At 61.8% G+C, this 24,480-nt stretch overlaps 2 protein-coding genes across 2 annotated transcripts; both read left to right on the forward strand.

Moving 5' to 3' along the window:
* Positions 1-4,771: 4,771 nt before the first annotated feature.
* On the forward strand, positions 4,772-7,597 carry NIPSNAP1 (nipsnap homolog 1). Its single transcript, XM_082491442.1, has 10 exons — positions 4,772-4,846; positions 5,487-5,614; positions 5,760-5,805; positions 6,121-6,215; positions 6,374-6,444; positions 6,569-6,709; positions 6,890-6,921; positions 7,045-7,139; positions 7,230-7,313; positions 7,413-7,597. The coding sequence occupies exons 1-10, from the start codon at positions 4,776-4,778 to the stop codon at positions 7,475-7,477; spliced, it is 828 nt and encodes a 275-aa protein (XP_082347568.1). The 5' UTR covers positions 4,772-4,775; the 3' UTR covers positions 7,478-7,597.
* A 1,713-nt stretch (positions 7,598-9,310) lies between these two features.
* Positions 9,311-23,464, forward strand: THOC5 (THO complex subunit 5). Its single transcript, XM_082491559.1, has 19 exons — positions 9,311-9,581; positions 10,254-10,397; positions 11,056-11,169; positions 11,841-11,938; positions 12,576-12,722; positions 15,155-15,269; positions 15,786-15,918; positions 16,990-17,067; positions 17,445-17,485; positions 18,415-18,514; positions 19,000-19,108; positions 20,627-20,728; positions 21,007-21,103; positions 21,443-21,557; positions 22,081-22,184; positions 22,268-22,355; positions 22,497-22,612; positions 22,810-23,000; positions 23,252-23,464. The coding sequence occupies exons 1-19, from the start codon at positions 9,486-9,488 to the stop codon at positions 23,313-23,315; spliced, it is 2,052 nt and encodes a 683-aa protein (XP_082347685.1). The 5' UTR covers positions 9,311-9,485; the 3' UTR covers positions 23,316-23,464.
* Positions 23,465-24,480: the final 1,016 nt, after the last annotated feature.

Consider the following 24,480-nt stretch of genomic DNA (forward strand, 5'->3'; position numbering starts at 1 on the left):
GGGGGGTCATGGGGAACTATGGGGTGGACACGGGGGACCCAAGGGGGCCCATGGGGAGCTATGGGGGCGGGGGGGGGGGGCTATGGGGGCTGAGGGGGGTCATGGGGAGCTATGGGGGGACCATGGGGCACCCAAGGGGGGCCATGAGGAGCTGGGGGGGGGGGGGCAAGGGGGGCATGGGGGGGTACGGGGTGGTGATGTGTGGCCCCAGGGTGATCGGGCAGCCTGGGGGGGGGGGGCGGAATGGGGGCTGGTGGGGTCATGGGGAGATATGGGGGGGCCGTGGGGCACCCAAAGTAGCCCAGGGGAGCGCGGGGGGGGGAGGGGGGGGCAAGAGGGGCCATGGGGCATCCAAGGGAGCCCGGGGGGGGGCTGAGGAAGCCATGGGGAGCTGGGGGGGGGGGGGTATGGGGGGGCCCAAGGGGGCTCAGGGCTCCATGGGGACCTATAGGACACAAGGGGGGGGGAGCCTTGAGGAGCCGGCGGGGGGGTGTCATTATGGGATGTACGGGTGAATTGTGGGGGGGGGGGTGGTGATAGGGGTCTTGGGGAGGTCGGGTCGGGAAGGGGGGGGGGGGGGTGTCCCCCCGCCCTGAGTGAAGCCCCTGCCCAGCCCTGCCGTGCCGTGCCGCGGGTGCACGCCTTCGGGAAGGGGGGGCAGGCGCTGCGGAGGGACCCCCGCGCCCCCCCCGCCATGCGGGGCTGGCTGCACAAGCAGGTGGGGCGGGGGGGGGGGCTGGGGGGGTCCGGGAGGGGGGGGGGGTTGTGGGGTGGGGAGGCCGAAGGGGGGGGGTGTATGCGGCTTGGGGGGGGGGGGGGGCTGGGGGGGGGTTATGGGTTTTGGGGGGTCTGGAGGGGTGCTGGGGGGGTTATGGGGGTTGGGGGGTGCTGGGGGGGCTATGGGGGTTGGGGGGTCTGGAGGGGTGCTGGGGGGGTTATGGGGTTTGGGGGGGTCTGGGGTGGGAGGGTGCTGGGGGGGCTATGGGGGTTGGGGGGTCTGGAGGGGTGCTGGGGGGGTTATGGGGGTTGGGGGGGTCTGGGGGGTGTGCTGGGGGGGCTATGGGGTTTGGGGGGTCTGGAGGGGTGCTGGAGGGGTTATGGGGGTTGGGGGGTGCTGGGGGGGCTATGGGGGTTGGGGGGTCTGGAGGGGTGCTGGGGGGGTTATGGGGTTTGGGGGGGTCTGGGGTGGGAGGGTGCTGGGGGGGCTATGGGGGTTGGGGGGTCTGGAGGGGTGCTGGGGGGGTTATGGGGGTTGGGGGGGTCTGGGGGGTGTGCTGGGGGGGCTATGGGGTTTGGGGGGTCTGGAGGGGTGCTGGAGGGGTTATGGGGGTTGGGGGGTGCTGGGGGGGCTATGGGGGTTGGGGGGTCTGGAGGGGTGCTGGGGGGGTTATGGGGTTTGGGGGGGTCTGGGGTGGGAGGGTGCTGGGGGGGCTATGGGGGTTGGGGGGTCTGGAGGGGTGCTGGAGGGGTTATGGGGTTTGGGGGGTGCTGGGGGGGCATGGGGTTTGGGGGGTCTGGAGGGGTGCTGGGGGGGTTATGGGGTTTGGGGGGGTCTCGGGTGGGAGGGTGCTGGGGGGGTTATGGGGTTTGGGGGGTCTGGAGGTGTGCTGGAGGGGTTATGGGTTTTGGGGGGGTCTCGGGTGGGGGGGTGCTGGGGGGGTTAGGGGTTTTGGGGGGATATGGGGGGTGTGCTGGGGGGGCTATGGCGTTTAGGGGGTCTGGGGTGGTGGGGTGCTGGGGGGGTTATGGGGGTTGGGGGTCTGGAGGGGTGCTGGGGGAGTTATGGGGTTTGGGGGGGGCTATGGGGTTTGGGGGTGTGGAGGGTGGTGCTGGGGGGGCTATGGAGTTTGGGGGGTCTAGGGTGCTGGGGGGCTGATGGAGGGGTTATGGGGTTTGGGGGAGTCTAGGGGGTGTGATGGGGGGCTATGGGGTTTGGGCGGGTCTGTGATGGGGGAGCCCAGGGGGGTTTGGGGGATCAGAAGGGTTGGGGGGTGTGGGGCAGCAGGGGGTGCCGGGGGGTGTGTGTGATGGGCTGAGGGTCGTCCCCCCCCCCCCCCCCAGGACAGCTCTGGGCTGCGGCTGTGGAAGCGCCGCTGGTTTGTACTGGTCGATCTCTGCCTCTACTACTACCGGGGTGAGGGGGGGTCGGGGTCGGGGGGGCAGGGGGGTTAGGGGGGACAGGATACCCTGGGGGCATGGGGACCGGGGGGGGGGGGGGGGGGGAGGTTGGGTGACCTGGGGTCCCTGGGGTGGTTGGGGGTCTCTTGGGGGTGGGGCAGGGATGCCGGAGGGATCGGGGATCACTGGGGTTTGGGGGTCCCTAGAGGGGGGATTCTGGGGGGTTGGGGGGTCCTGGAGCAGTTGGGGGTCCCTGGAGGGCAGGGGGGATCCTGGGGGGATTGGGGGGATTGGGAGGTCGCTGGGGTTTGGGGGTCCCTGGGGGGAGGGAGCCTGTAGGAATCGGGGGGGTCCTGGAGCAGTTGGGGGTCCCTGGGGGGTCAGGGATCCCAGGGAATTGGGGGGTTCTGGAGCAGTTGGGGGTCCCTAGGGGTTCAAGGGGTCCGGGGGGGGGGGGGAGTACTCTGGGGGTCCCCGGGAGGTTTGGGGGCCACCCAGAGGTGGTCCCCGCCTTCCCCCCGATGATGCCGGGGGTCTGTAGGAGGGGAGGGCTCAGGGTGCCGGGGGGTGGGTAGGGGGTGTCCTTGGGGAGAATACGTCCCATCCCGTGTGTGTCCCCCCCCCATCCCTGAGACCCCCTCTGCCCCCCAGACAGCAGCGAGCGGCGAGTGCGGGGCGGCCTCCCCTTACCCGGCTACGAGATCCGCATCCTGCCCCCCGCCCCCCGTGCCCCCGCTTCCTCTTCACGGTCAGGCAGCGGCCCCCGAATCTGGGGGTCCGCCTTGGCTGGGGTGGGGGTGGGGGGGGGGGGAGAGGATATGGATGGGACACACAAGGCCTGGATGTCTGGGTCCCCTCCACCATGCCCCCCCCCCCCCCCATCCCCAGGCCGAGCATCCCGGGATGCGAACGTACTGCCTGGGGGCCGAGACCCCCGAAGAGCTGAACGCGTGGGTCTGCGCCCTACGGCGGGGCGCATCGCCCCTCCCCGGGTGAGCGGGGGTATGGGGGGGCACGGAGGGGAGGGGGTGTCACCGGGGGGGCTTGGGTCCTTGGGAACCTGGGTAGTGGGGGGGTTGGGGGATGCCGGGGGGCAGGAGGTGATTAGGGGCTTTTAGGGGGGGGTCAGAGAGGGTTTTTGGGGGGGGGGTTGGGGGGCAGTTAATGCTTTAACTGCTGGTTTGTGTTATCCCCCCCCCCCAGTTCCCCCCGCTCCCTCTCGCTGCAGGCGCCCCAGGACCCCCCCTCGCCCCCACTGCCTGCCCACCCCCCCGACTGGCGCTCCCTGTGCCCCCCTACACCCCCTCCTCGCCGCCCCCCGGTCCCACCACTGCCCCCCAGCAAGGTGAGCTCAGTGGCGGGGGGGGGGGTCCTCCCTGGGTGACCCCTAAACCAGTCTCCTTCCCCCCATCCTGCAGCATTTGGGGTCTGGGGGGGAGTGGGGGGTGGAGTAGGTTCCCCTGACCCCCAGGTTGACTCCAGGTGCCCCCCAAGTGTCTCTGACACCCCCTGCCCTGGGGTCCCGTAGGTGCTGGGTGCCCCATGGGTGCCAGTGGGTGCCATGGTGCCCCCAGGAGCTGCAGCTGAGCGGTCTGGTCAGGGTGGCGCCCCCGTACCCCGGGGACCCCCATGCCCCACTGGGGGAGATTTGGGGGGCCCTATTACCCCCCCGCCCCAACATGTACCCAAACACCCCAGGGCAGGGTACCCCACGGGGCTATGGGGCAGGCCTGGGGGGCTATAGGGCAAAAAGGGCTATGGGGCAGGCTCGGGGGGCAATGGGGCAGGAGGGGCTATGGGGGAGGCCTTGAAGGCTATGGGGCAGGAGGGGCTATGGGGCAGGCTGGGGGGGCTATGGGGCAGACTTGGGGGGCTATGGGGGAGGCCTTGAAGGCTATGGGGCATGAGGGGCTATGGGGCAGGCTGGGGGGGGTATGGGGTGGGAGAAGCTATGGAGAAGAGGGGGGGGGGCTATGGGGCATACCAGGGGGGCTATGGGGCAGGAGGGGCTATGGGGCAGACTGGGGGGCTATGGGGCGGGAGGGGCTCTGGGGGGAAGCCGTGGGGCAGGAGGGAGCAGCGGGCGCTCTGTGCCCTCACCGCGGGCGCCCCCACCCCAGGAGGAGGCCCCGGCCCGGGGGGGCCCCCGCGGGACAGAGGACACCCGTGGGGAGCCGCGGGGAGACGCCGCGGTCGCAGGTGGGTCCCGCCCTATTCTCCGCCCCTTTCCCCGCCCCCGCCGGCGAGACTCCGCCCCATCCTGACCCCGCCTTCCCCCTAGGGAGGAGCCTGAGAAAACCCCGCCCCCCCGAAGCAGAGACCAACCAGCAGCTGCCCCCTCTGGCCGGCAGGGGGCCGGATGCGGCGGAGCGAGACACCGCGGCCAATCAGACACTGACTTCTCCAACCGGCTCTTCTGATTGGCTGCTGGCAGCCGAGGGCTCAGAGGGGGCCCTGCCCTCCCCGGGCACCGCCTCCCCACCGGCAGCCAATGAAACCTCGCCCTGCCCGTGGGCGAGGGCGAGCGGGCGACCAATTAGAATCACCCTTCTCCAGGCCAGCTTCTGAGAGAAGGGCGGGGACGCCACGCCTCCCCGGGGAGGCGTGGCTGGACAGAGGGGCGTGGTTTACTTAGCCCCGCCCCGCTGCGGGGGAAGATGGCGGCGGCGGCGCGGGCGGGCGGGAGCGCGGTGTTGCGGCGGAGCGGTGCGGTCCCCGGCGGAGCGCGGTGAGCGGGGCCGGCCCGGGCTCCATCCCGGCTCCGGTTCCCCTCCTCACACCCCGCGTCCGTCCTCCTCCTGTTCCCCTCAGGGCGGGCGCAGCGCTGGGCGGGAGGCGGGAGGCGGGGGGGGGGCGGGTTAATGCCTCACCCGACGGGCAAAGGTCCGGTCGGCAGCGCGGCCCCGGGGCGGAGGGGCCCCGTTCTCCCCTCACGCCTCCCTGGGGTGGGCCCCGCCGCCCCCGGTTCTCCGCGGGGGGGGGGGCGCGGTGAGGCAGGCCCGGGATCTGGGGGGGCTGCCCCCCCCCCTTTCCCCCCCCCCCTTCCCCCCGGGCCTGTGTTTGCACCTCATGCCCCCCCCAAAAAAAAACGGAGTAGGTACTGCTGTGCCCCGGCTCCTCCCCCCCCGCCTTCACTTGCCGCCCCCCCCCCAAATGAACTGAGTGGAACTCATTGAACCCCCCCTCCCCCCCCAAAAAAAGATGGATGGTGCAGGCAGCTGCCTGCAGAGCCAGGACTGGCAGCGGGGCCTCTGGTTCCCGTTGTGCCCCCCCCGAGCTGCCGGTGTCCCCTCCAGCATTGGGGGTGTTGTCCAGTGATGTGCCCCCCCCGTCCCCCCCCGTCCCCGCGTTGACCCCCGGTCCCGCAGGGGGTACTCCAGGGACGCCGAGGGCAGCTGGTTCCGCTCCCTCTTCGTGCACAAGGTGGATCCCCGCAAGGACGCCCATTCCAACCTCCTCTCCAAGAAGGAGACCAGCAACCTCTACAAGATCCAGTGTGAGTGGTTCTGCTGGGGATGAGCACAGAGGGGGTGCCCCGTGCTGTGCTGGCCCCTCCTTGCCTGGGGGACACCCCCCCAAGCTGCTCTGCCCCCCCCGAGTTCATCTCCCACCCTGGCAACCCCTTTCTCCTCTCCTTGCAGTTCACAATGTGAAGCCGGAGTGCCTGGACGCCTACAACAGCCTGACGTGAGCCCCACTGCACATCGGAGGGGGGCTGCCTGGCATCCCGGAGGGGTGTTGGGGTGCTGCTGTGGAATGAGGGGGGTGGGAGGGCTCTTACGGAGCTCCTCAAGACACTGTGTGGGTCTGTGGTGCCGCTCCTTGCCTCGGTTTGCCGACCTGTGAAATGGGCGCATCCTCCAGGGCTGTTCTGGGTCCCATTAGGGCAGACTCTTCCCTGCCCAGAGCCCTCGTGCTGGGCTGGGAGGGCAAATGGGGGTATCGGGAGTGTTTTGGGGTGGCTTCTTCCCCCCCCAGCTGCTTCCCACTGTGCCCCCACAGAGAGGAGGTGCTGCCCAAGCTCCACTCAGACGCCGACTACCCCTGCGACCTGGTGGGGAACTGGAACACGTGGTATGGGGAGCAGGACCAGGCAGGTGAGGGCAAGAAGGCAGCGGGTCCCGGTGCCTCTACTGCCAGAGGGGTTGAGAGCGAAGACCTCTGCCTGTACCGGGGGGACTGGCAGCTGCCGGGTGGGCTTTTGGGGTGCTGCCTCCCCCCTCCCCGCCTTCCCAGCCCCGTGCTCTCCTTCCAGTGCACCTCTGGCGCTTCTCGGGCGGGTACCCGGCTCTCATGGAATGCATGAACAAGCTCAAGCAGAATAAGGTACCGCCGGGATCGGGGCGAGCTGCCCTAACTCTGCCCCTCGCCTCTGCCTGCCTCCCCCCCATCCCCCATCCCGAGTCACACTCACCCCCACCCCGAAACCCCCGGCTGGGGCTGTCCCCAGGAATACCTGGACTTCCGCAAGGAGAGGAGCCGGATGCTGCTGTCCCGCAGGAACCAGTTGCTGCTGGAGTTCAGCTTCTGGAATGAGCCTCTGCCCCGCCAGGGACCCAACATCTACGAGCTGAGGACCTACAAGCTGAAGGTGAGCGGCGCTCAGGTCGATAATAAGCCCTGGGGTGAGGGTCCCGCTTGGTGTTTTGGGGGGTGGCCCCCCCAAATTCTTCCCTCCTCGGTGAGGAAACCCTGAGCAGGTGGGATTTGGCAGCTCATTCTGTTTTGGTGTTTTTTGGTTTTTTTTTTTTTTTTCCCCCTCCGTTTCCAGCCAGGGACCATGATTGAATGGGGCAACAACTGGTAAGGGACTGGTTTCCTGGCAAAGGGGGAACCAAGGTGGGAAAAGGTCCCTCTGGAGCAGGGGGGGGACCCTCAGACAACTCCCCCCCCGCTCCCCACCACGTGTCTCCCACTGCGTGCCAGGGCTCGGGCCATTAAGTACCGGCAGGAGAACCAGGAGGCGGTCGGTGGGTTCTTCTCCCAGATTGGGGAGCTGTACGTTGTCCACCACCTCTGGGGTAAGCGGGGGGGTCCCCATCACCCGCCGGGTACCCCCACCATGGAGGCTGGGGGGACCCCCAGGTACCAGCCCTGTCCCCTCCCCACAGCCTACAAGGACCTGCAATCCCGGGAGGAGACGAGGAACGCGGCCTGGAGGAAGAGGGGCTGGGATGAGAACGTGTACTACACGGGTGAGCGGGTCCCCCCTGCCTGCCCCGGGTCCCCCCTGCCCGTGCTGGGGACACCCCCCTCCCCTGCACCCCTCACCCCTCTCTCATTTCCTTTTCCAGTGCCGCTGATCCGGACCATGGAATCGCGGATAATGATTCCACTGAAGATCTCACCCCTGCAGTGAATGGGGCGGGGGGGGAACCGTGCCGGGGGGGGTCTGCCTGTGCCCCCCCACCCCGAGGGGTTCGCTCCCTGCCTGCCCCCCACCCCGAGGGGTTCGCTCCCTGCCTGCGCCCCCCTGGCCCTGCTGGGGAAGGGCTGGGGGTCTCCGCCCCCCCACAGCACCCCACTCTCCTTCCCCACCCCCTCCCCCCCCGATTTGGGGGGGCTCTGTGGGGAGGGGAGAGAGCAGGGAGGGGTCTGTAGCCAGGAGCGCCCCCCACCCCCCATCCTGTGGCAGGTCCCCTGGTACAACAGGGGATGGGGGGGGGCTGGGCAGGCTGCAGAGGTGGGGTGGGGGTGTCTTAATTATTCTTGATGGGACCAGTGGGTGCCTTTCCTGCCAATTAAATATTTAATATGCCAAAGTCTGGCCCTCTCAAGGGGGGTGGGGGAGGGTGTGTCTGGGGGTGTTCAGTCCCCCCCCAAGCATGGGGAGCAGACCTAATATCACCCAGGGGGACACCCCGCCCCCTGCCATGAGTGCCCCCCACCCATGGGTGCGCTGATACAGCGAGGGTGTCCCGTGTCCCCCCTCCAGCGCCACTGGGGCTACCGTACCATGCTCCCCACAAGCCCGTGGGGACCCCCAGTGCCACTGCGGCCCCCCTCCAGCTAAGGGCCCCGCCGTGCCTGCGGGTGCCCTTCTGCACCAGGAGCCCCCCCCGAGCCCACGCGTGTCCCCACCGCGGGGGGACCCGCGGCGCCGCCGGGCTGCTCAATGGGGGCGATGGCCACGCCCCCTTGCCCAGGCCACGCCCCCTTGCCCAGGCCACGCCCCCTCAGTGCACGCGATCCTCCGGGGGGCGAGTGTCCGCTGGGGGAGCGTCTGTCGCGGCTGCCGCTTTGCGCGGCGCACGTTTGTTCCGCCGACGTCACTTCCGGGCGGCGCTGAGACGAGCGGCGCGGTGAGCTGAGGGGGGGGGGGGGGCTCGCCGCCGGCCCGGGGGGGAATCGAGCGGGCGGAGGCGAGGCGGGAATGCGGCCGGGGGAGGGACCGGGGCTGAGGTGGGGGCGTTATGTCCCCGGGCCCGATGTGTCGGGGGTCTGGGGCGGCTCCGGAGGAGTAGAGGCCCATGGGCCCGGTGTGCTGGGGGTCGGGGGGGGGGGCTCCGGTGGAACGGACGCCCCCGGGCCTGGGGGGTTGGGGCGGCTCCGGAAGAGTGGAGGTCCCCGGGCCCGGCGGTCTGGGGGGCTGTGAAGGAGTGGAGGTTCCCGGGCCCGGTGTGCTGGGGGTCTGGTGAGGGCTCCGGAGGAGTAGAGGCCCCCGGGCCCGGTGTGCTGGGGGTCTGGGGGGGGGGGCTCCGGTGGAATAGAGGTCCCTGATCTCGGTGTGCCAGGGATTTTGGGGGTCTCCGGTAGAATTAAGGCCCCCGGGCCCGGTGTGCTGGGGGTCTGGGGGGGCTCTGGAAGAGTAGAAGTCCCCGGGCCCAGTGTGTGTTGGGGGGCTGGGAGGGGATTCCGGTGGAATTGAGGCCCCCGGGCCCAGTGTGCTGGGGGTCTGGGGGGGGGTCTGGAAGAGGAGAGGTCCCCAGGCCCGTATGTGTTGGGGGTCTTGGGGGGACTCCGGTGGAATTGAGTGTTTGGGCTCTGGGGGGAGTTCTGGAAGAGCAGAAGCCCCCGGGCTCAGTGTGCTGGGGTCTGGGGTGGCTATGGAGGAGCGGAGCCCCCCCCCCCCCCGGCCTGATGTGCTGGGGATCTGGGGGAGCTCCAGAGGAGTAGGGGCTACTGTGCTTGTGTTGGGGTATATGGTGGGGCTGAGAGCTGGTGTGGGGGAAGCTGGTGGGGAGAAGGCTGTGAGGTGTAGGGTAGGGAGGAGGCACAGGGACTCGCTGGGCTGGGAGCCTGCAGAGTTCAAGGCAGGCTGGCAGAAGGGAGCCTGGGTTAGCCCTGAAAGCCCCCAGAATAGCAGCTTTGGCTCCCTATGGATAACAGCTTTGCCTCTTCTCCCCCAGTCCTAGGCTGGCAGCACCATGTCATCGGACTCCAGCAAGAAGAGGAAGCCCAAAGTGATCCGCACGGATGGGGGCCCACAGGAGGGCAAGAGGAGCAAGGCCGATACTGACCAGGTAGGGTGCCTGGCTGCCTCCCACGGGCAGAGCCTGGCAGCTGTGGCAGGGTGCTTGTGTCCTCCTACCTTACAAAGGGCTGTTCTCACACCTACTCTTTGCTGGCCTTATTCTCCCCTTTGGGAAGTTGCGGAACTCTTCCCTCAGAGCTGTGCCAGCTCCCAAGGCCTCTGAAACTCCCACTCTGAATTTCTGAACCTGCTCCTGTCTCCTCCCGGAAGCACAATGCTCAAGGAGTCAAGCACGCCTCTGGAGGCAAAAGGAGAGTGAGCACAGGGCTGAAAGTTCCTGCAGGGGGTTGCAGGTTTTCTTAAAACACCCCCACAAGCATCAGAGTAACTGAGATTCAGCCAGAGTGGGGATAAGGATTGAAGAAGTAATCATCTTCCCAGTTTATCCTCTGTAGTCATGTAGATACACTGGTGCAGGACAGGTAACAGTTTACATTTATGATAACTACGTAAAAGACAGCCTGAACTTCCCAGGCATTTTAATGCCTGGTGGTGTTTGTGTCTGGGGTTGTTAACCGAGTCCTGTCCTGTGTGTAAAGTCTCCTTGGGTGTGGGATTAATGGACAGAGTCAGAAATCGAGACCCAGCAGTTTGTTTCCCAGTGGCCTTTCCAGAGAAGGTGGAAGGAACAAGCCGCAGAAGGTGCTGTCTGCCTTTGCAGGATGTTAGGTACTACAGCGAGGAGTGCGAGGTGGATCTCCGTGACCCTATCAAAGACTATGAACTCTACAGAGAGACTTGCCAGGAGCTTCAGAGACTGATGGCAGAAATCCAGGAGCTGAAGAGCAGAGGCATCAAGGACAACGTAAGGAGAAGCCTCAATGCTTGATTTAATGTGTTCTGTTCTTCGATTTTTTTTTTTTTTTTTTTTTTTCCTTAATCTGAGGAATGGGAGCAGAAGCCACGCCATCTTCTGGGGAGAGTCAGGAAAATGGAATAGTCTCCCTTAAATAAAGTAAAATACGATTTAGCTGAGACGTTGGTCTTGACTGAGCAGACGTTACGCTGACTGAGTTCTTCTAAAGTGTGTCTGGGCTCCTGATGGATTGGGGCCTCCTGGGGGAAGAATTGAGCCCCTCCTGACTGCAGCGGGGGTGGCTGGGCTCTCTCTGTCCCACAGAAGCCTGGCAGCCTCAGCCACAGCTGGGGAAGGCTTGTGCTGAGGCTGCCCGCGCTGTCCTCTGCATGGCATTATGGGCTCTTCAGGCTCAAATGCCTCTGTTCGTACTGCCAAGAAAAGTCACTAGAGTGAGCCTGGAATACCCCCCCTTATTTATTTCTGGTGGGTGACTTGTGAATCTGGCAGCGGGAGGCTCCCTCAGAAGCCCTGGGGACATTTTGTAGCTCCTGAGCGAAGCACGGAGCCCCCTTTGTGATAAGACTCGCTTGAAGTCCCTGCAAAAAAGGAGCTTTGTGGTAAGAACTGTCTCTCCTGCTTCAAACGCCTCTCTCCTGCCACCCAGGCTTCAGAGATCGACGAGCGGCGGATTCAGAGCTGCGTCCACTTCATGACCTTAAAGAAGCTCAACCGGCTGGCTCATATTCGGCTGAAGAAAGGGAGAGATCAAACCCATGAGGTACAGTGGGGCTGGGGGGGTGACAGATACAGGTCGGGATTTAGTGGGACCAGAGGTGGTGCCATTTCTGCCTGGTCTGTATATGGAACTGTGGGAGGAACTAAACATCAGCCAGGTCATGTGTTTTGAATTAGAGGTTTATCAGGAATCTCTACTGCGATGAAGCGGAAGCTGAACTTACAATGAGTGATGAAGGAGTGGTAGCTGTTTGTGCCTCAAATATAACAGGGAGTCAGAAGGCTCTGTCTCAAGAGTCCGGTGTGCTGCAGGTCTGACAAACGTGTATACGGTTGGCCCCAAAGCTCCTTACTCAGACTTCTTGGAGAGCTTTTCACAGTTCATGAACAGCACTCATTTTCATTGTAGCACTCAGGAAAACGAGGCATGGGGACAGGAGGGGACTTGGCCCGTGTGCCCCAGCAGCTCTGCCCTGTTCTGTGCCTTGTCCCTAAAATGTGCTGCCTCCAGAGCAGAATCAGTTTGACGTGATGAGCATTTGCTTTCCCAACCCTTGAAGATGTCTTTTTACCCCCAAATATTGTTGCATACCCTAAAACCTGCCATCCCTAGCTGGTATTGTGAGAGATAGGTGTACTGGTGACCCTTCTGTGGGGTGTGTTTGCTGGGAGGGAGGTAACAGAGCTTCATCCCCTGCTGTGTCGGTCTTTCAGGCAAAGCAGAAGGTCGATGCGTATCACCTGCAGCTCCAGAACTTGCTCTATGAGGTGATGCACCTGCAGAAAGAGATCACCAAATGCCTGGAGTTCAAGTGAGTTTGGCTGGGGAGGAGAGGGAGCGATGGTGTGTCTGAGATGGGGTGGAGGCCTTGAACGTTTGGAATCTCTTGTCACGTTGCCTGAGCTCGCTGTGGGAAGAGAGCGGAAAGCAGGAGAGATGGAGTGTCCCAGAGTTTTTGTGCTGGGTCAGGGGGGAAAGAGGCTCATATAAGGAGGAGGGAAGAAGGCCTCTGATGTGATAGATGGACAGTGGAAGAGAAAATGGGTAAATGTCAAAGTTGTGGCCATGCTGGTCTCTTCAAGGGCTCTCTGGCCTCCGTATGTCAGGAGTTTTCTTCCGAAAGCTAAGCCTTCCATCATGCCTGTTGCATAGGCAGCACTCTGAGCTGCTGCCAGGAGGGCTGTATTTAGACTTGATGCCTCAAACGGTGCTTTGGTTAACTGTGCAGGGAAGGTGTCTCCGTGAAAGGGGGGACCCTGTGCAGACCTTCCTTTCCTCTGCTGAGCACTGCTGCAGTTCAGTTCACTGATGCTGTGGAGTTTCACGTAGCAGAGTGAAGGTGGGGCATGGAGTGTTGGCATTGACCTCTCTCCTGTGGGACGTGGTTGAGTTCAGCCCTGCTGCAGCATTTCCCACCTTTCCCTGATCTGATCTGTCTGTCCTCGCAGGTCAAAACATGAGGAGATCGAACTGGTGAGCCTGGAGGAGTTTTACAAAGAGGCCCCCCCTGAAATCAGCCGGCCTGCCATCACCCTGTCTGAGCCCCACCAGCAGACCTTGGCCCGCCTGGACTGGGAGCTGGAGCAGCGCAAGAGGTGGGTCTGCGGTGTCTCAGTTCGGTGTCAGCCCGTCCGGCACTGATCATGTGGCGTGTGTTGAGCTGCAGGGCTCTTGGGAGATGCCAGGAGTGAGCTACTGGGTGGAGCAAACATAGATGATAAAGGTTTCAACACCCTCTTGAAGTCGTCAGTGTAGAACAAGCGACAGATTTATTGTGTAACTGAGCCCTTGGTGTGGAGGATCACTCCTTGTGTAGAGCTGGGCTTGGTGGGATCCTTGTTTCATAGGTCACGGAGTTGTTTTCTTTCACATGGCTGATGAAAGAGGGCCCCAGGGATCCTGGGGAGCAGAGCAACCTCCAAACCAGTGTGAGAGTAGCCCCAAGCCAGCCGCAGCCGCTGTGCAAGAGGGGCTGCCCGGCTGGGACTGCGCCTCTGGGTGATGACAGCAAGGGTGTCTTGGCTCTCCCGATAAGCCCACATGTGTTCTCTCACTGAGGCAGCGAACATCAGCGCTGACTCTTGGGTATCAAAGGAAGAAAATTAATTTTATAGCTTGATATTTCCCTGGTGTCTGTTTGGAGGCTTTTGCATCAGGGAACGGGGACGCCACCCCACTGTAGGGGTGATATTGAAGGATGTGCAGTTATGCGCTTCCATCCGGAACTCGGTTCTGCAAGATGTGCCACGCAGCGTGAAGCGATGCCGGTTGTCTGCTGTGCGGTGGTGCGAGGAGCAAAATTAAGCCAACCTGCTGCTGCTGTTCCTGCCTGCCTGTGCTCCTAACGCTTGCCACGGCGGGGAGCTGCCTGCACAGCGCTCAGCTGAGCTGTGACGGGCTCTGTTGTCCTGATGCTGGCAGCCACCTTCCTCAATGCAGGCTCTAAGCCCCGCAGTCCCTCAGCTGGTGCAGGCCAGGTGGCTCAGCTGCTCTGTCAACTCTTGCTCCCTGCAAAAAGCAAACATGACGCAGTGTTCCTGTGTTTTTGATAACAGCCAGCAGCTTTTTCAGCCAGGCAGCAGCTGAGACCGGTCTTCTGGAAGCAGGGCAGCTTGGACTAGCGAGAAGCGCTGCGGGTGGGTGCTGGGGGGCTCTAATGCCTCACGCTTCACCTCTCCCAGACCCTTCGCGTCAAAACCAGCTGCTTCTGCCTGGTGGAAGGCACCCGTTGGCACTGCAGCCAGGATCCTCCAGATGGCTCTGCCTGCAGCAGAGGAGCGTTCAACCTGGAGACCTCCTGAGGATTCTCCTTAAAAATGATTGTTTGTTGCAAACTGTGAAGAGGTCAAAGATGAGCTGAACTAAGCCTGATTTGCAGTTGCCAGTTGAATTGCTGAGAAGCCTTGCAACTCCCAGTCCTCGCCCCACAGTATCTAGGGAACACCACTGTTCACCTCTTACCACCACCGTTGTGGTGGGAAATAGCCACTTCAGCTGCCTCAAGAGCAGATGCTGGTAGTACTTTGGGCACTTTCAGATGCTGAGGGGTTGTTAGTGTCCATCCATAACTGTCACGTTGTGGAGTACTGGATTTGTCTTGGACTCTGTTCTGAAAAGTGCCTCTTGAATGGCGGTACAGGGATCTCTGCTGCTCTCACTAGCTCAGGGAGCTCAGGAGAGTTGTCTGAAAGCTGGACTTCAAAACTGCGTTGTGTGGGAGCCTGTTAAGGGGTGTTGGCCCAACACAAATATAGTTTTGCTTGGAAAGAGAAGCGTTTCAGTCCTGTGATGTTAGGGCTGTTGTTCCCCCTCAGAGGGGGTTCTTCTGCGCTGTGGGTGCTCTGATCTGGTGGGGAGCAGGGTCCTGAGAGGAGAGGGCATGAGCTCCCCAAACTGCTCTTTCCCCTGCCATGGTGGTGCCTTGTCCTGGGCAGCACAGCTCCATACCTAGCTTTCCCGGTTTCTGCTGGGCAAGAGGTTGCCATCAACAGCAATAAGGAGATTTAATTTCTTCTCCCTAAACAGGAGTGTGTCTGGGACTTGGAGGGTCGCGGTGAACTTGCATTTTCCTGGGCTTTCTACCCTGTCACAGAGGAGCACTTGCTAGTATATTAAACCTCAACTTTCGTGAGTTTAACTAAGGAGCTGACATGACATGAAGTGACTTTGGTGATATGAAGTGAAAAAGCCTCTCCAGGAGCTCAGCGGGGTCGGCAGGGCTCTCTTGGTGTGGCTGGTGGCAGCAGAGGCTGGTGCAGGAGCGGGTCTGCAGAGGGAAGATCCAGCTGCTGTCCCTTCTCGGGGCACAGCATGAGGCTGAGCTTCCACTTTCTCTCCCTGTTCATTTTCCAGCTCTAATCAGTTCCTTTTTGCCTCTACTTGCCCTTGGCATTAAGAGCTCTGTTTGTCACCGTGTCTGAGCTCTCCTGGTTCTTGCAGTGACTTTTGCCGCCTCTGGGGCCCCAGGGTGGAACCTGGGAGGCTTTGTAGCTGTGATATGTGCTGGTAACTGAATTCCCACCCCTAGGCTGGCAGAGAAGTACAAAGAGTGCCTAACCAGCAAGGAGAAGATCCTGAAGGAGATTGAGGTGAAGAAGGAGTATCTGAGCAGCCTCCAGCCTCGACTCAACAGCATTATGCAGGTACTTGAGGTCTGCAGGAAGGGGAGAACACCTTCGGGGCTGAGCTGAGGTCACGCTCCGAGGGCTGTGTTAGAGAGGCGCACCGCCTGGGATGATTCTGCTTTGGACGCATTTTTCTCCTGGTCAACATGGACAAAGGGTAGATCTGTCTCATGCGGAGACTCCTCTGGAGTCTCCTTGTTTATGCGGCAATTCCTGCAGAACTGCAGATGGAGGAGTCATTAAATGGGCCTTACCCTGGAGAGTGATAACGCGGTTCCAGCCCCTTGTGATTGCCTTGAGAGGGAAGAACAGGAGAAGGAACTGGGTTATTTTCCGATCCAAAAGTTTTCCAGCAAAGCAGAGCTGCCAGCCCTTCCCTGGGGGCTTGCTGTGCCCGTGGCTGCGTTTAACCCTGCACCACGGCTGCTGTGCTAGTTTCCAGTCTCCCGCTTCCCAGCTTGGGGTGATGGAGGGGGTGAGGAGGGTGAAGTGTTCTGTTCCCAGTGACGAAGGTTAGCCCTCTTCTTCCCCCAGGCTTCCCTGCCTGTCCAGGAGTATCTCTTCATGCCTTTTGACCAGGCGCACAAACAGTATGAGACAGCCCGACACCTCCCGCCGCCTCTCTACGTTCTCTTCGTTCAAGCCAGTGCCTACGGTCAGGCCTGCGGTGAGCATCGAGGGGAAAGCGCAGTCCTCAACGACGCTGTGAGGGGCTGTCACCAGCTGGAGCTTGGGGGAAATGCTCCCCCCGTGAGCTGCATTGCACTCAAAGCACTGCTTCAGGGACGCTTTGGGAGGTCCTTTTCGTCCCATCTGCTCTGCTGCTGGAATCTGCTGAGGCCAGAGCAGTGGGGTGGCCCCACGGCCAGGCACAGTGAGGCAGCAGCATTTGAAACCTTGTTTGCTCAGCTCCCTCGCTGGAAAAACTGCTTGGGAAGCTCGCTTCCCACCTCTGCCCCCCTTCTCAAGGGCGGCAGGGACATCCCTGCAGCCTGCGAGCTGGCTCGGTGCTGACGTGACCTCCCGGGAGCTGTCACCCTGTGGGGTGGCTGCTACGTTGTGCCACCCGTGGGTGGTGGTGACTCTAGAGCAGGCGGTACCTCTGCTTGCCCTCGCAGAGGCCCTTTCCTGCAACTCACTTAAAAGTCTTCACCCCCTTTGGCAGCTTTGCATTTCGAGGGGCTTTCTGAAGCCTCCCTGAGTCGGGAGGGATTTCTCAGCAGGGCTCAGGAATCCTCCTGGGCTGTCCACATCTCCTGTGCGGAGAGGGCTGTAGCATAGCGTGAGCGCTGCAATGCTCCCTGCTCTCACGCTGCTGTGGGAGTGGGGCAGGCTGCAGAGGAGCGTGGGAGGACCACACTGTGGCACTTGGCCACACCAGGTCCCTGCTAATAGGAATCTGCAGCCATGATGACACAGCTCCTCACTACCTGCTTGTGCCAGCCATACCCCAACCCCTCTTGGCTCTTGATAAAGATTTGGCCTTTATGGTTTCCAGGGACAGTTCCTCAAAACCCTGCATTTTCCCTCCTCTGACCCCATCCTACCCAGGAGATCCAGCACTGCGGTGGCCCCACGGAGCCCTCTGGACAACTGCCTCTTCCCACTGACCCTTTGTTTGAGCTTGCTCTGCCTCGTGCAGCCATGAAGTGGGAGCTTTCTGGGGCAGGGCTGCTTCTAACTGCCTTTCCCACACAAAAGTGGGGTTCGTAGCTTACTTTTCATGTCTCCTCCATAGACAAGAAGCTTGTGGTGGCCATTGAAGGGAGCGTAGAGGAAGCCAAAGCCCTGTACAAGCCGCCTGAGGACTCGCAGGGTGAGTTGGGGTGGTGTTGCCACAGGCAGGCTGCCTGATGCTCTGTGCAGGCAGACGGGTTGGGTAGAGAAGCGAGTGGGTGCTGAAATGGCGCAGTACCTGGTGTCTGTGCTGCTGGCTGAAGACCCTGGCACCTGAGCCCCTCTGTCCCTACCTCCTCCTTCCTGAGAGGTCTTCAGAGCCCCTGGTCTTTTGGAGTGACCCCTGGACCTGGGGATGTGTTCCCGTGTGTCTGCACCCTGCTAGGGCTCTGCTTTTAGGGGGACGGTGATGTCTGGGGGAGCTGTGGTCTTGGAGAAAGGGCTGGTAGTTCTGCTGGTTGTGGGAAAACTGCTGAGCCCCAGCTGGTCCCCGCTTACACCTCTCTCTTTGCGCAGATGATGAAAGCGATTCTGACGCAGAGGAAGAGCAGACCACGGTAAGGGATAGCACTGTCCCCTTCTGGGTCCTTTCCTAACAAAGTATTGTGGGCAAACCGGTCTGCACCTGCTAACTGGGAGGAGCTGGGCCCGAGCGGGTCTGGGAACTGGTCCCTACGTGCTGTGAGTATGCGTGGAGGTGCACTGGTGTTACATCCAGCCGTTTCTTGGGAGGAGAGAGGTGCCATTTCCAGTTCCTGTCCCGAATGCAGGAGGGCCAGGGTACAAATCTGCCTCGCTTGCATCTCGCCGTGCTTGCATCCCACTTGGCAGTAGCAGCCGCCACCTCGCATCTCTCTGGCTGGAGCTGTTCCGCTTTGTATAAATAGCCTCGGGCCAGGGAGGCTGGCTGGAGGCTGACGTCCGGCAGGGAAGGATGTGTGTCCATCCCTTGCCGTCTCCCAAAAGCGTTGAGCTGAGCTCTGCCCCAGGGACTGTTCGGCACTCCCTCGGAGCAGCGTTTAGGTCCTACAGGCTGTACCTTCTGGATGATGGGGAGAGGCTGTAGGTGCTGACTGCCTCCAGCATGGAAGCCCATGGGAGGTCTGTGCCACTGCTCCATACCACCCTGCAGCAGCGCCTGGTGTATCGGGCTGTTGCTGTGAGGAAGAGTAAAGGGAAGGGCCTCAGCTTCTGCCCCTCACGGTGGGGAAGCTTTTGGGCTAGCAGGTCCTTGGCCTCATCTCAGAGGGGCAGGGGCGCTCCTGGGAGCTGAAGGAATGACAGGAACCGGAGCTGGTTTGTCCTTGCTCTGCAGCAGGGCAAGGGTTTCCTGCTCCCCTCCCTCCTCAGTGCTGTTCCAGCTGTGGCCCTGGGGGACTGGGGAACTAGACTAGGAGGAAAGAGCAGTGGGAGTGGAGGGTGTGGGCCATGGGTTGCAGAGGAGTGGGAGGAGAAGGGTCTGAGAGCTCTGTTTCACCCTTCTCAGAAGCGACGCAGGCCCACTCTGGGCGTGCAGCTGGACGACAAGCGCAAGGAGATGCTCAAGCGGCACCCATTGTCTGTCACTGTCGACCTTAAGTGCAAAGGTAAGTGGGGTCTGGCGGCCCTTGGTGGAGAGCATAGAAGGGTATGTGACAGCAGGTCAGGGAGCAACCTGGCAGCAGCTTGGGATCCTCAGGGAGAGCTCCAGGTACGCAGAAGCTTTCCCGCCCTCAGCCCAGCCTCCCCAGCTGGGATGAACACGGCCTTCCAGGGGAGAATAAGGTGGTTTATCAGCTCTGTCTCCCATAGCTCCTCTGGCCCACACGGGTGGGGTGACCTTGCTCTGGAGCTTCCTCTATCTAGTTGGGAGCTTTTTGCTTTTGTGGGTGGTCTTGGGCCTGACAGATACAGCCTGGCAAACGTGGATGGGATGGCATTGGAGATTACAGTGCCTCGGCTGCCAGTTACTCCCCACATTGCTTCTCTGCCCCGTTTGCTGTTGCCTTAGCCGGGAGGCATGTATATCCCTCTCCGCAGAGTGCTCTGAGCTACAGCAGACAGCAACGTTGCCCCTTCTCTTTTGGCACAGATGAGAATGTGCTTCACCTCACTTTCTACTACCTCATGAACCTCAACGTCATGACAGTGAAAGCCAAGGTGACCACTGCCGTCGAGATGACAACAGCCATCAGTGCCGGGTAAGGAGAGCCCCGCGGGCGCTGTGCTGACGGCAGTCTCATGCCTAGCATGGAGCTCGTCTGGCAGCAACCCTTCCGTTTGCCATGAACACCCTGCCCTGGTGTCCTGCCGTACTCTGTCCAGAGTTCCCCATTGGCAGAGCGATGTAGTGCCAAGGGCAGCATGTGGTGGCAATGTCCCTCTGCTGAGCTGTAGCTCCTGCACCCAGTGGGCCCAGGCACTCCATGCCCAGCTGCCTGCTTGCTGCGGGTGAGCTTTTAACCTCAGTCCCTCACCATGCCTTGCCTGGGATACCTTAAGGGCCTTTGTACAGAGCTGCAGTTTCAAAGTACTGTCTTGGCTTGTCCTTTGATGGGCAAAGGAGACCTCAAAGAGCACAGTTTCATCTGTCCCTCTGGGGACCACTTTCAAGGTGATCCACTCCCCTGCCCTTCAGTGTCCTTCCCCTTAGCTCCAGAGCCCTGCCAGGCTGCTGCAGCCCAGGCAGCATCCTCCTCCTCTCTGTCGTGACGAGGCAGGGTCAGGGAGGTTGGGAACCTCTTAGGGGAGCAGAGCCGGACCTGTCAGGAGCTGGAGGAGAACCTCTCCTGCTTGTCACATTCAGTGACTCGCAGCCAAACCGCTTTTGGTTCCTCCTGCAGCCTGTGCCTGGCAGCTCCCTTCACCTGCTTGCTCTGCAGGTCACCTTGTCCTGAGTGCCAGAGATGCAGCTGCCTCTCTCTCGGCTCCCCAGAGACCACTGGAGCCTGATTTGTGTGAGGAATAGCTGAACTGGCAGGTGTGGGAGCCTGCCCAGGGGCTTCAGATCACCTGCCAGCTCTCTGGTGGCTCTGCTTGGACCAGGAGGAGGTGTCTGAGGAAGAGGGAGGTGGGAGAGGCTGGTCTGGGCTACCTGGAAGCAAGTGCTGCCTCCCAGTCTGTCCCACATAAGGCCTCCTAGTCCTCTTTTCCCTGTAGGTTCCCAATCCCCTTTGTGTCAGCAGCTAGAGTCTCTCCGCAGGGTTCCCGTGCAGGGTGTTCCCTCCCTCACAGCTGCCCTTGGCTGTCGTACCCCAAACCTGTGAGGCTCTGGCTTGAGCCAAACCCCAAATCCTACAGCCTTTTATGCTCGGTCAGGCTTATGAGTACAGTCAGACGTGACAAATTTGATTTCATTAAGCAGAATTCCTCTGCTTAAGCTTGTTGGGTGGCAAACAGCCACCAGGCCGTGCCCTGCTTATGCTGGCGATGTTTTCTCCGTACGTATCAGCAGGTTTCTGAGTTAATGCACTGGAGTGAGCAGCTTCCTGGGAAACTGGGGAGCTGGTGTCCTGTGATTTCTTATCTTCTTCACAGCCAGGGAGGAGACCCCCTGGAGTTACACTGCTTTTGGAGTTTAGTTAACTAGGGGAAAGCCATTCTGGTCTTGAAACCCAACTTGTGGAGCTCACAATCCCCATTTCTGGGCTCGGAGCCTGTTAGCGGCCGTCCCAGAGAGATGTGGAGCTGCTGATTAATCTCTTCCTTCCTCCTGCCAGCGACCTGCTCTCCCCGGACTCCCTCCTGAACTGCCTCTATCCAGGAGACCACGGGAGGAAGACGCCCAACCCGGCCAACCAGTTCCAGTTCGATAAAGTGGGGTGAGTGGAGCACTGCCCCGCACAGCTGGGGTGGCTTCTCCCAGGCGGTTGGTGCAACCTGCTCCTGGCATGGCGTGTCCCTCCCCAGCTTATCAGGGAGGGCTCGGCAGGCGGGAGAGGACAGTGTCCTGCCAGTCGGCGTCGGGTGGGCTCATTTGGCACAACTTTGGGTGCAGATGAAGAAGTGCCTGCGCCCTCTGGCTGGCTCACAGGCCAGGTGGTGGTGGGACGAGGGGTGGAATGTTCTAGGGTGGTGCAACCCTTCCATGTCCCCACAGCATCCTGACCTTGAGCGACTACGTAACAGAGCTGGGGCATCCCTACGTGTGGGTGCAGAAGCTGGGCGGCCTGCATTTCCCCAAGGATCAGCCTCAGGTATGTCATGCCCCTTCCCCTCTCCGCCAAGAACATCGAACTGGGGGTTGGGGAGCCTTTGGGGACGGTTGTGTCCTGTACTGTTCCCCCAGACCTCCTGCTGGCACCAGCCGCTCCCAAACCGTGGCACACCCTTGGCTGGGACGGGCTCTGTTAGGGTGAATCTGTGCAGCGGGGCCGCGCCAATGTATTTTGTCTCCCACGTGTGATAGTTTAAGCCCTGTTACAGGCACTGAGCAGCACCTTGAGTGTTTGCCTGTCCCTGTGGCTGGGTGGGGTGGCTCCTGGAGCGTGGGGGTCCACAGGTGGCATGGTGGTGATGGCCCCTCCTGCCCACAGCACACAGTCACTGCGGACAACTCGCTGAGCGCCAGCCACATGGAGCTGACTGTGAAGCTGCTGCGGACGAGGCTGCAGTCCCGCCTGGCTCTCCACAAGCAGTTTGCGTCGCTCGGTGAGTGCCTGGTGTCCCACCTCGTGCCTGAGGACAAGGAGTGGAGTAGCAAGGTCCTCTTGCAGAGGAGAACTGACTGATGTCACCTTCCACGGTGCTACAGATCTGCAGTGTCCCCCTCAGTGTTCCCAGTCATTCCCTCTGTCCTCAGTGGCAGCAGGGCTGTGAGGGTTGACATGATTTGGGTGGGAGGGGAAGGCTGTGCCCCCTTTTGATGCCCAGTACCCCTTTGAGACTGGCCATCCCTGTGCTGGGAGTTGATTTGGGCTGTGGTGGGTGGTGAACCACGCACCCACACGTGTCTCATGCCTGTTGAGCAGGCTGGGGGTGCGCTGCCAAGGCTGTGAGCTCTGCTGGGACTGCAGCCGAGGCCTCCCCGACTCTTCTCTGGGCACCTGATGAAGGTGTCAGAAAGATAAGAATGTCCCCAGGTCCTGGTTTTGGAGTATCGCCACCCACAGGACAGTGACAAGGCTCTGTCCCCAGCCTTCCTCTGCTCAGGTGGCCTTGTCCTTGGTTTCAGAGCATGGTGTTGTGCCAGTCTCCAGCGAGTGCCAGCATCTGTTCCCTACCAAGATCGTCTCGCGCCTGGTGAAGTGGACCGCCATTCCCTATGAAGATTACGCGGTAGGTGCCGAGCGCGAGGCCGTATCCCTTCCAGCTCCCGCGCCGCGCCGGCAGCTGCTCACTCCTCATGTCTCTCCTCACAGGAGCTGCCCTACACTAAAGATGTGATAGAGGCCAGCTTGGCTGAAGACACGCACCTCTACTACATGGCCCTGATAGAAAGGGGAACAGGTTAGGCGCATTTCCTTCCCCTGGCAGTTGCTAATTCCTACACCGGACACTCCCAGGGCAGTTTCTGGGGGTCTTTGCGGGACATCCCTCCAGTTGGAGGTCCTGGGGGCTGTGGGTGATGTTTCTTCCCTGTTTCTTCAGCTAAACTCCAGGCTGCTGTAGTCCTGAACCCTGGTTACTCCACGCTGCCACCCATCTTCAGCCTGTGCCTGAACTGGAAAGGAGAGCGAACCAGCAGCAACGATGACAACATTCGGGTAATCTGGGGTGGTGGCAGAGGAGTTGGGAGAACCGCTGGCTTTTGGGGAGTGTTCCCAGCGGTTCCGTGCCCATAATAAGCATGCCGTTGGGGTGAGCTGGTGGCGGGGCAGGCCTACGAGACTTGCTTGATGCAGCAGGTCCTGGGATGGCAGAGCAGAGACCCAAGCCTGCTCTGTCCTGTTCCCTTTGCCAGGCCATGGAGAGCGAGGTCAACGTGAACTACAAGGAGCTGTGGGGGCCCAAACCGGGCTACCAGCTCCTCACCAACCAGCTGCAGCGCCTGTGCATGGTGCTGGACGTCTACTTGGAGACGGAGCCCCACGACACCAGCGTGGAGGGGCCCAAGGAGTTTCCCCAGGAGAAGATGTGTCTGCGTCTGGTCAGGTGAGAACCCGGCGCCCTGGGGGGACCCTGGGGCAATGAGGAGCCAGGTGGGGGTGAGGGTGATGGCAGGGACCCTGGTGGCACTGCTGTCCCTGCAACATGGCCCTGCCTGACCTGGTGCCAACTTTAAAGCTTCTCCTTTAGCTGCCTGTGGGGATCTGCCCCCCACAGTTGGGCAGTAACCCCAGGACCGGGCCCTTTCTGTGGGTGCTGTGGGCTTGGGTCAGTTTCTCCCTTGTCTCTTCTTCCAGGGGACCCATGCGCCTGAAGCCCTTCAAGTTCAACTACCCTCAAGGGTTCTTCAGCCATCGCTGAGCACCCCCTGGGCATCGCTCTGGGATGGGCTTCATCCTGTATGCGGCAGGAATGTCCCCATCCCACTATTTCAGTTTCTTTTCCAAGGTTTTAGGGTTTTGTTTGAAGGTTTTGTAGCGCAAGGGATTAAATGCTGAAATAAAGGAAAAGCGTGTGCGTGCCCCATCTGTGCGGAGGGCTGGGACGAGACGGGGCTGCAGCAAGCCCTGTCCCATGTCTCTGGGGTCTGGCAAGCGTCTTGCTGCTGGTACGTCCCCTTGCCCGGGGCGCTGCCTTCCTCCTACCCTCCCACCCCACTGCAGGGCCTCAGAACTGCTGAACTCAGGTGGCTAAAAACCAAGATGGCTAAAAATAGTCCTCTTTCCGGAGCCCGCACTGCAGCCCCAGCCTGTCCTTGCCTGCGCTGGCCCCCAGCCAGCTGACTCAGCACAAATCCTGCAATGAGGTGGGGGGGCTGCTGTCACTGCCTCCCTGGGTTTGCAGGGGCAGGGGGAAAGCAGAGCAAGTGTCCTGTGAGAGGTGAGACCGTGCTTAGGGGTTGGGGTGGGAAGCCCAGGACCCCAGCTGGCCATGCTGGTGGGGCTGTGAGGGGGTCCTGGCGCTGTTTCCCCCTTCTCCAGCTCCTTGGTGGCAGAGTTGGGGCTCCATCCCTACTCCCAGGGTCGTTGTCCCTCCTGGCCTCCAGCCTCTCCGTGTGTCGTCCCCTAAGGGTGATTCCTCCCCCGGGAAGGTTGATGTACCCTTTCCATGCAGCCCTGGCGGTGCTGCAGCGCTCGAGTTAAACCAGGCCCTACCACCCCCCCTGGGAGTCATGCTTTAAAAAGGGAAGGAAGAGGAAAAAAAAAACAAACCCTAAGCCAACACCGAAATCCTTTGCAGAGCGTGGCAGGAGGGGGATGACCCTGTTTCCAGCCCCTCTGCAGGCAGGGATGGCCCCGGCACCCCACCAGGACAGGCACTCCTTTGTCCCTGCTGTGGGGTGAGCTCGCCCCAAGCAAGAGCAGGGCTTTCCTCCTCGGAAGGCAGCTGGGGTCCTGGAAAGCCCCGTGTCACTCCCCGCCTTTTCCCCAGCACTGGGTGACAGAGCCCAAGTCCCCCCCTCCCCAGCCAGGCTTTCCTGCCTTCTTTCCCCCCCCTCCCCGCCCCAGACAGGAAACCAGCAGAG

Source organism: Vanellus vanellus, assembly GCF_965231255.1.
Source record: "Vanellus vanellus genome assembly, chromosome: 16".
In the NCBI taxonomy this organism is placed as follows: domain Eukaryota; kingdom Metazoa; phylum Chordata; class Aves; order Charadriiformes; family Charadriidae; genus Vanellus; species Vanellus vanellus.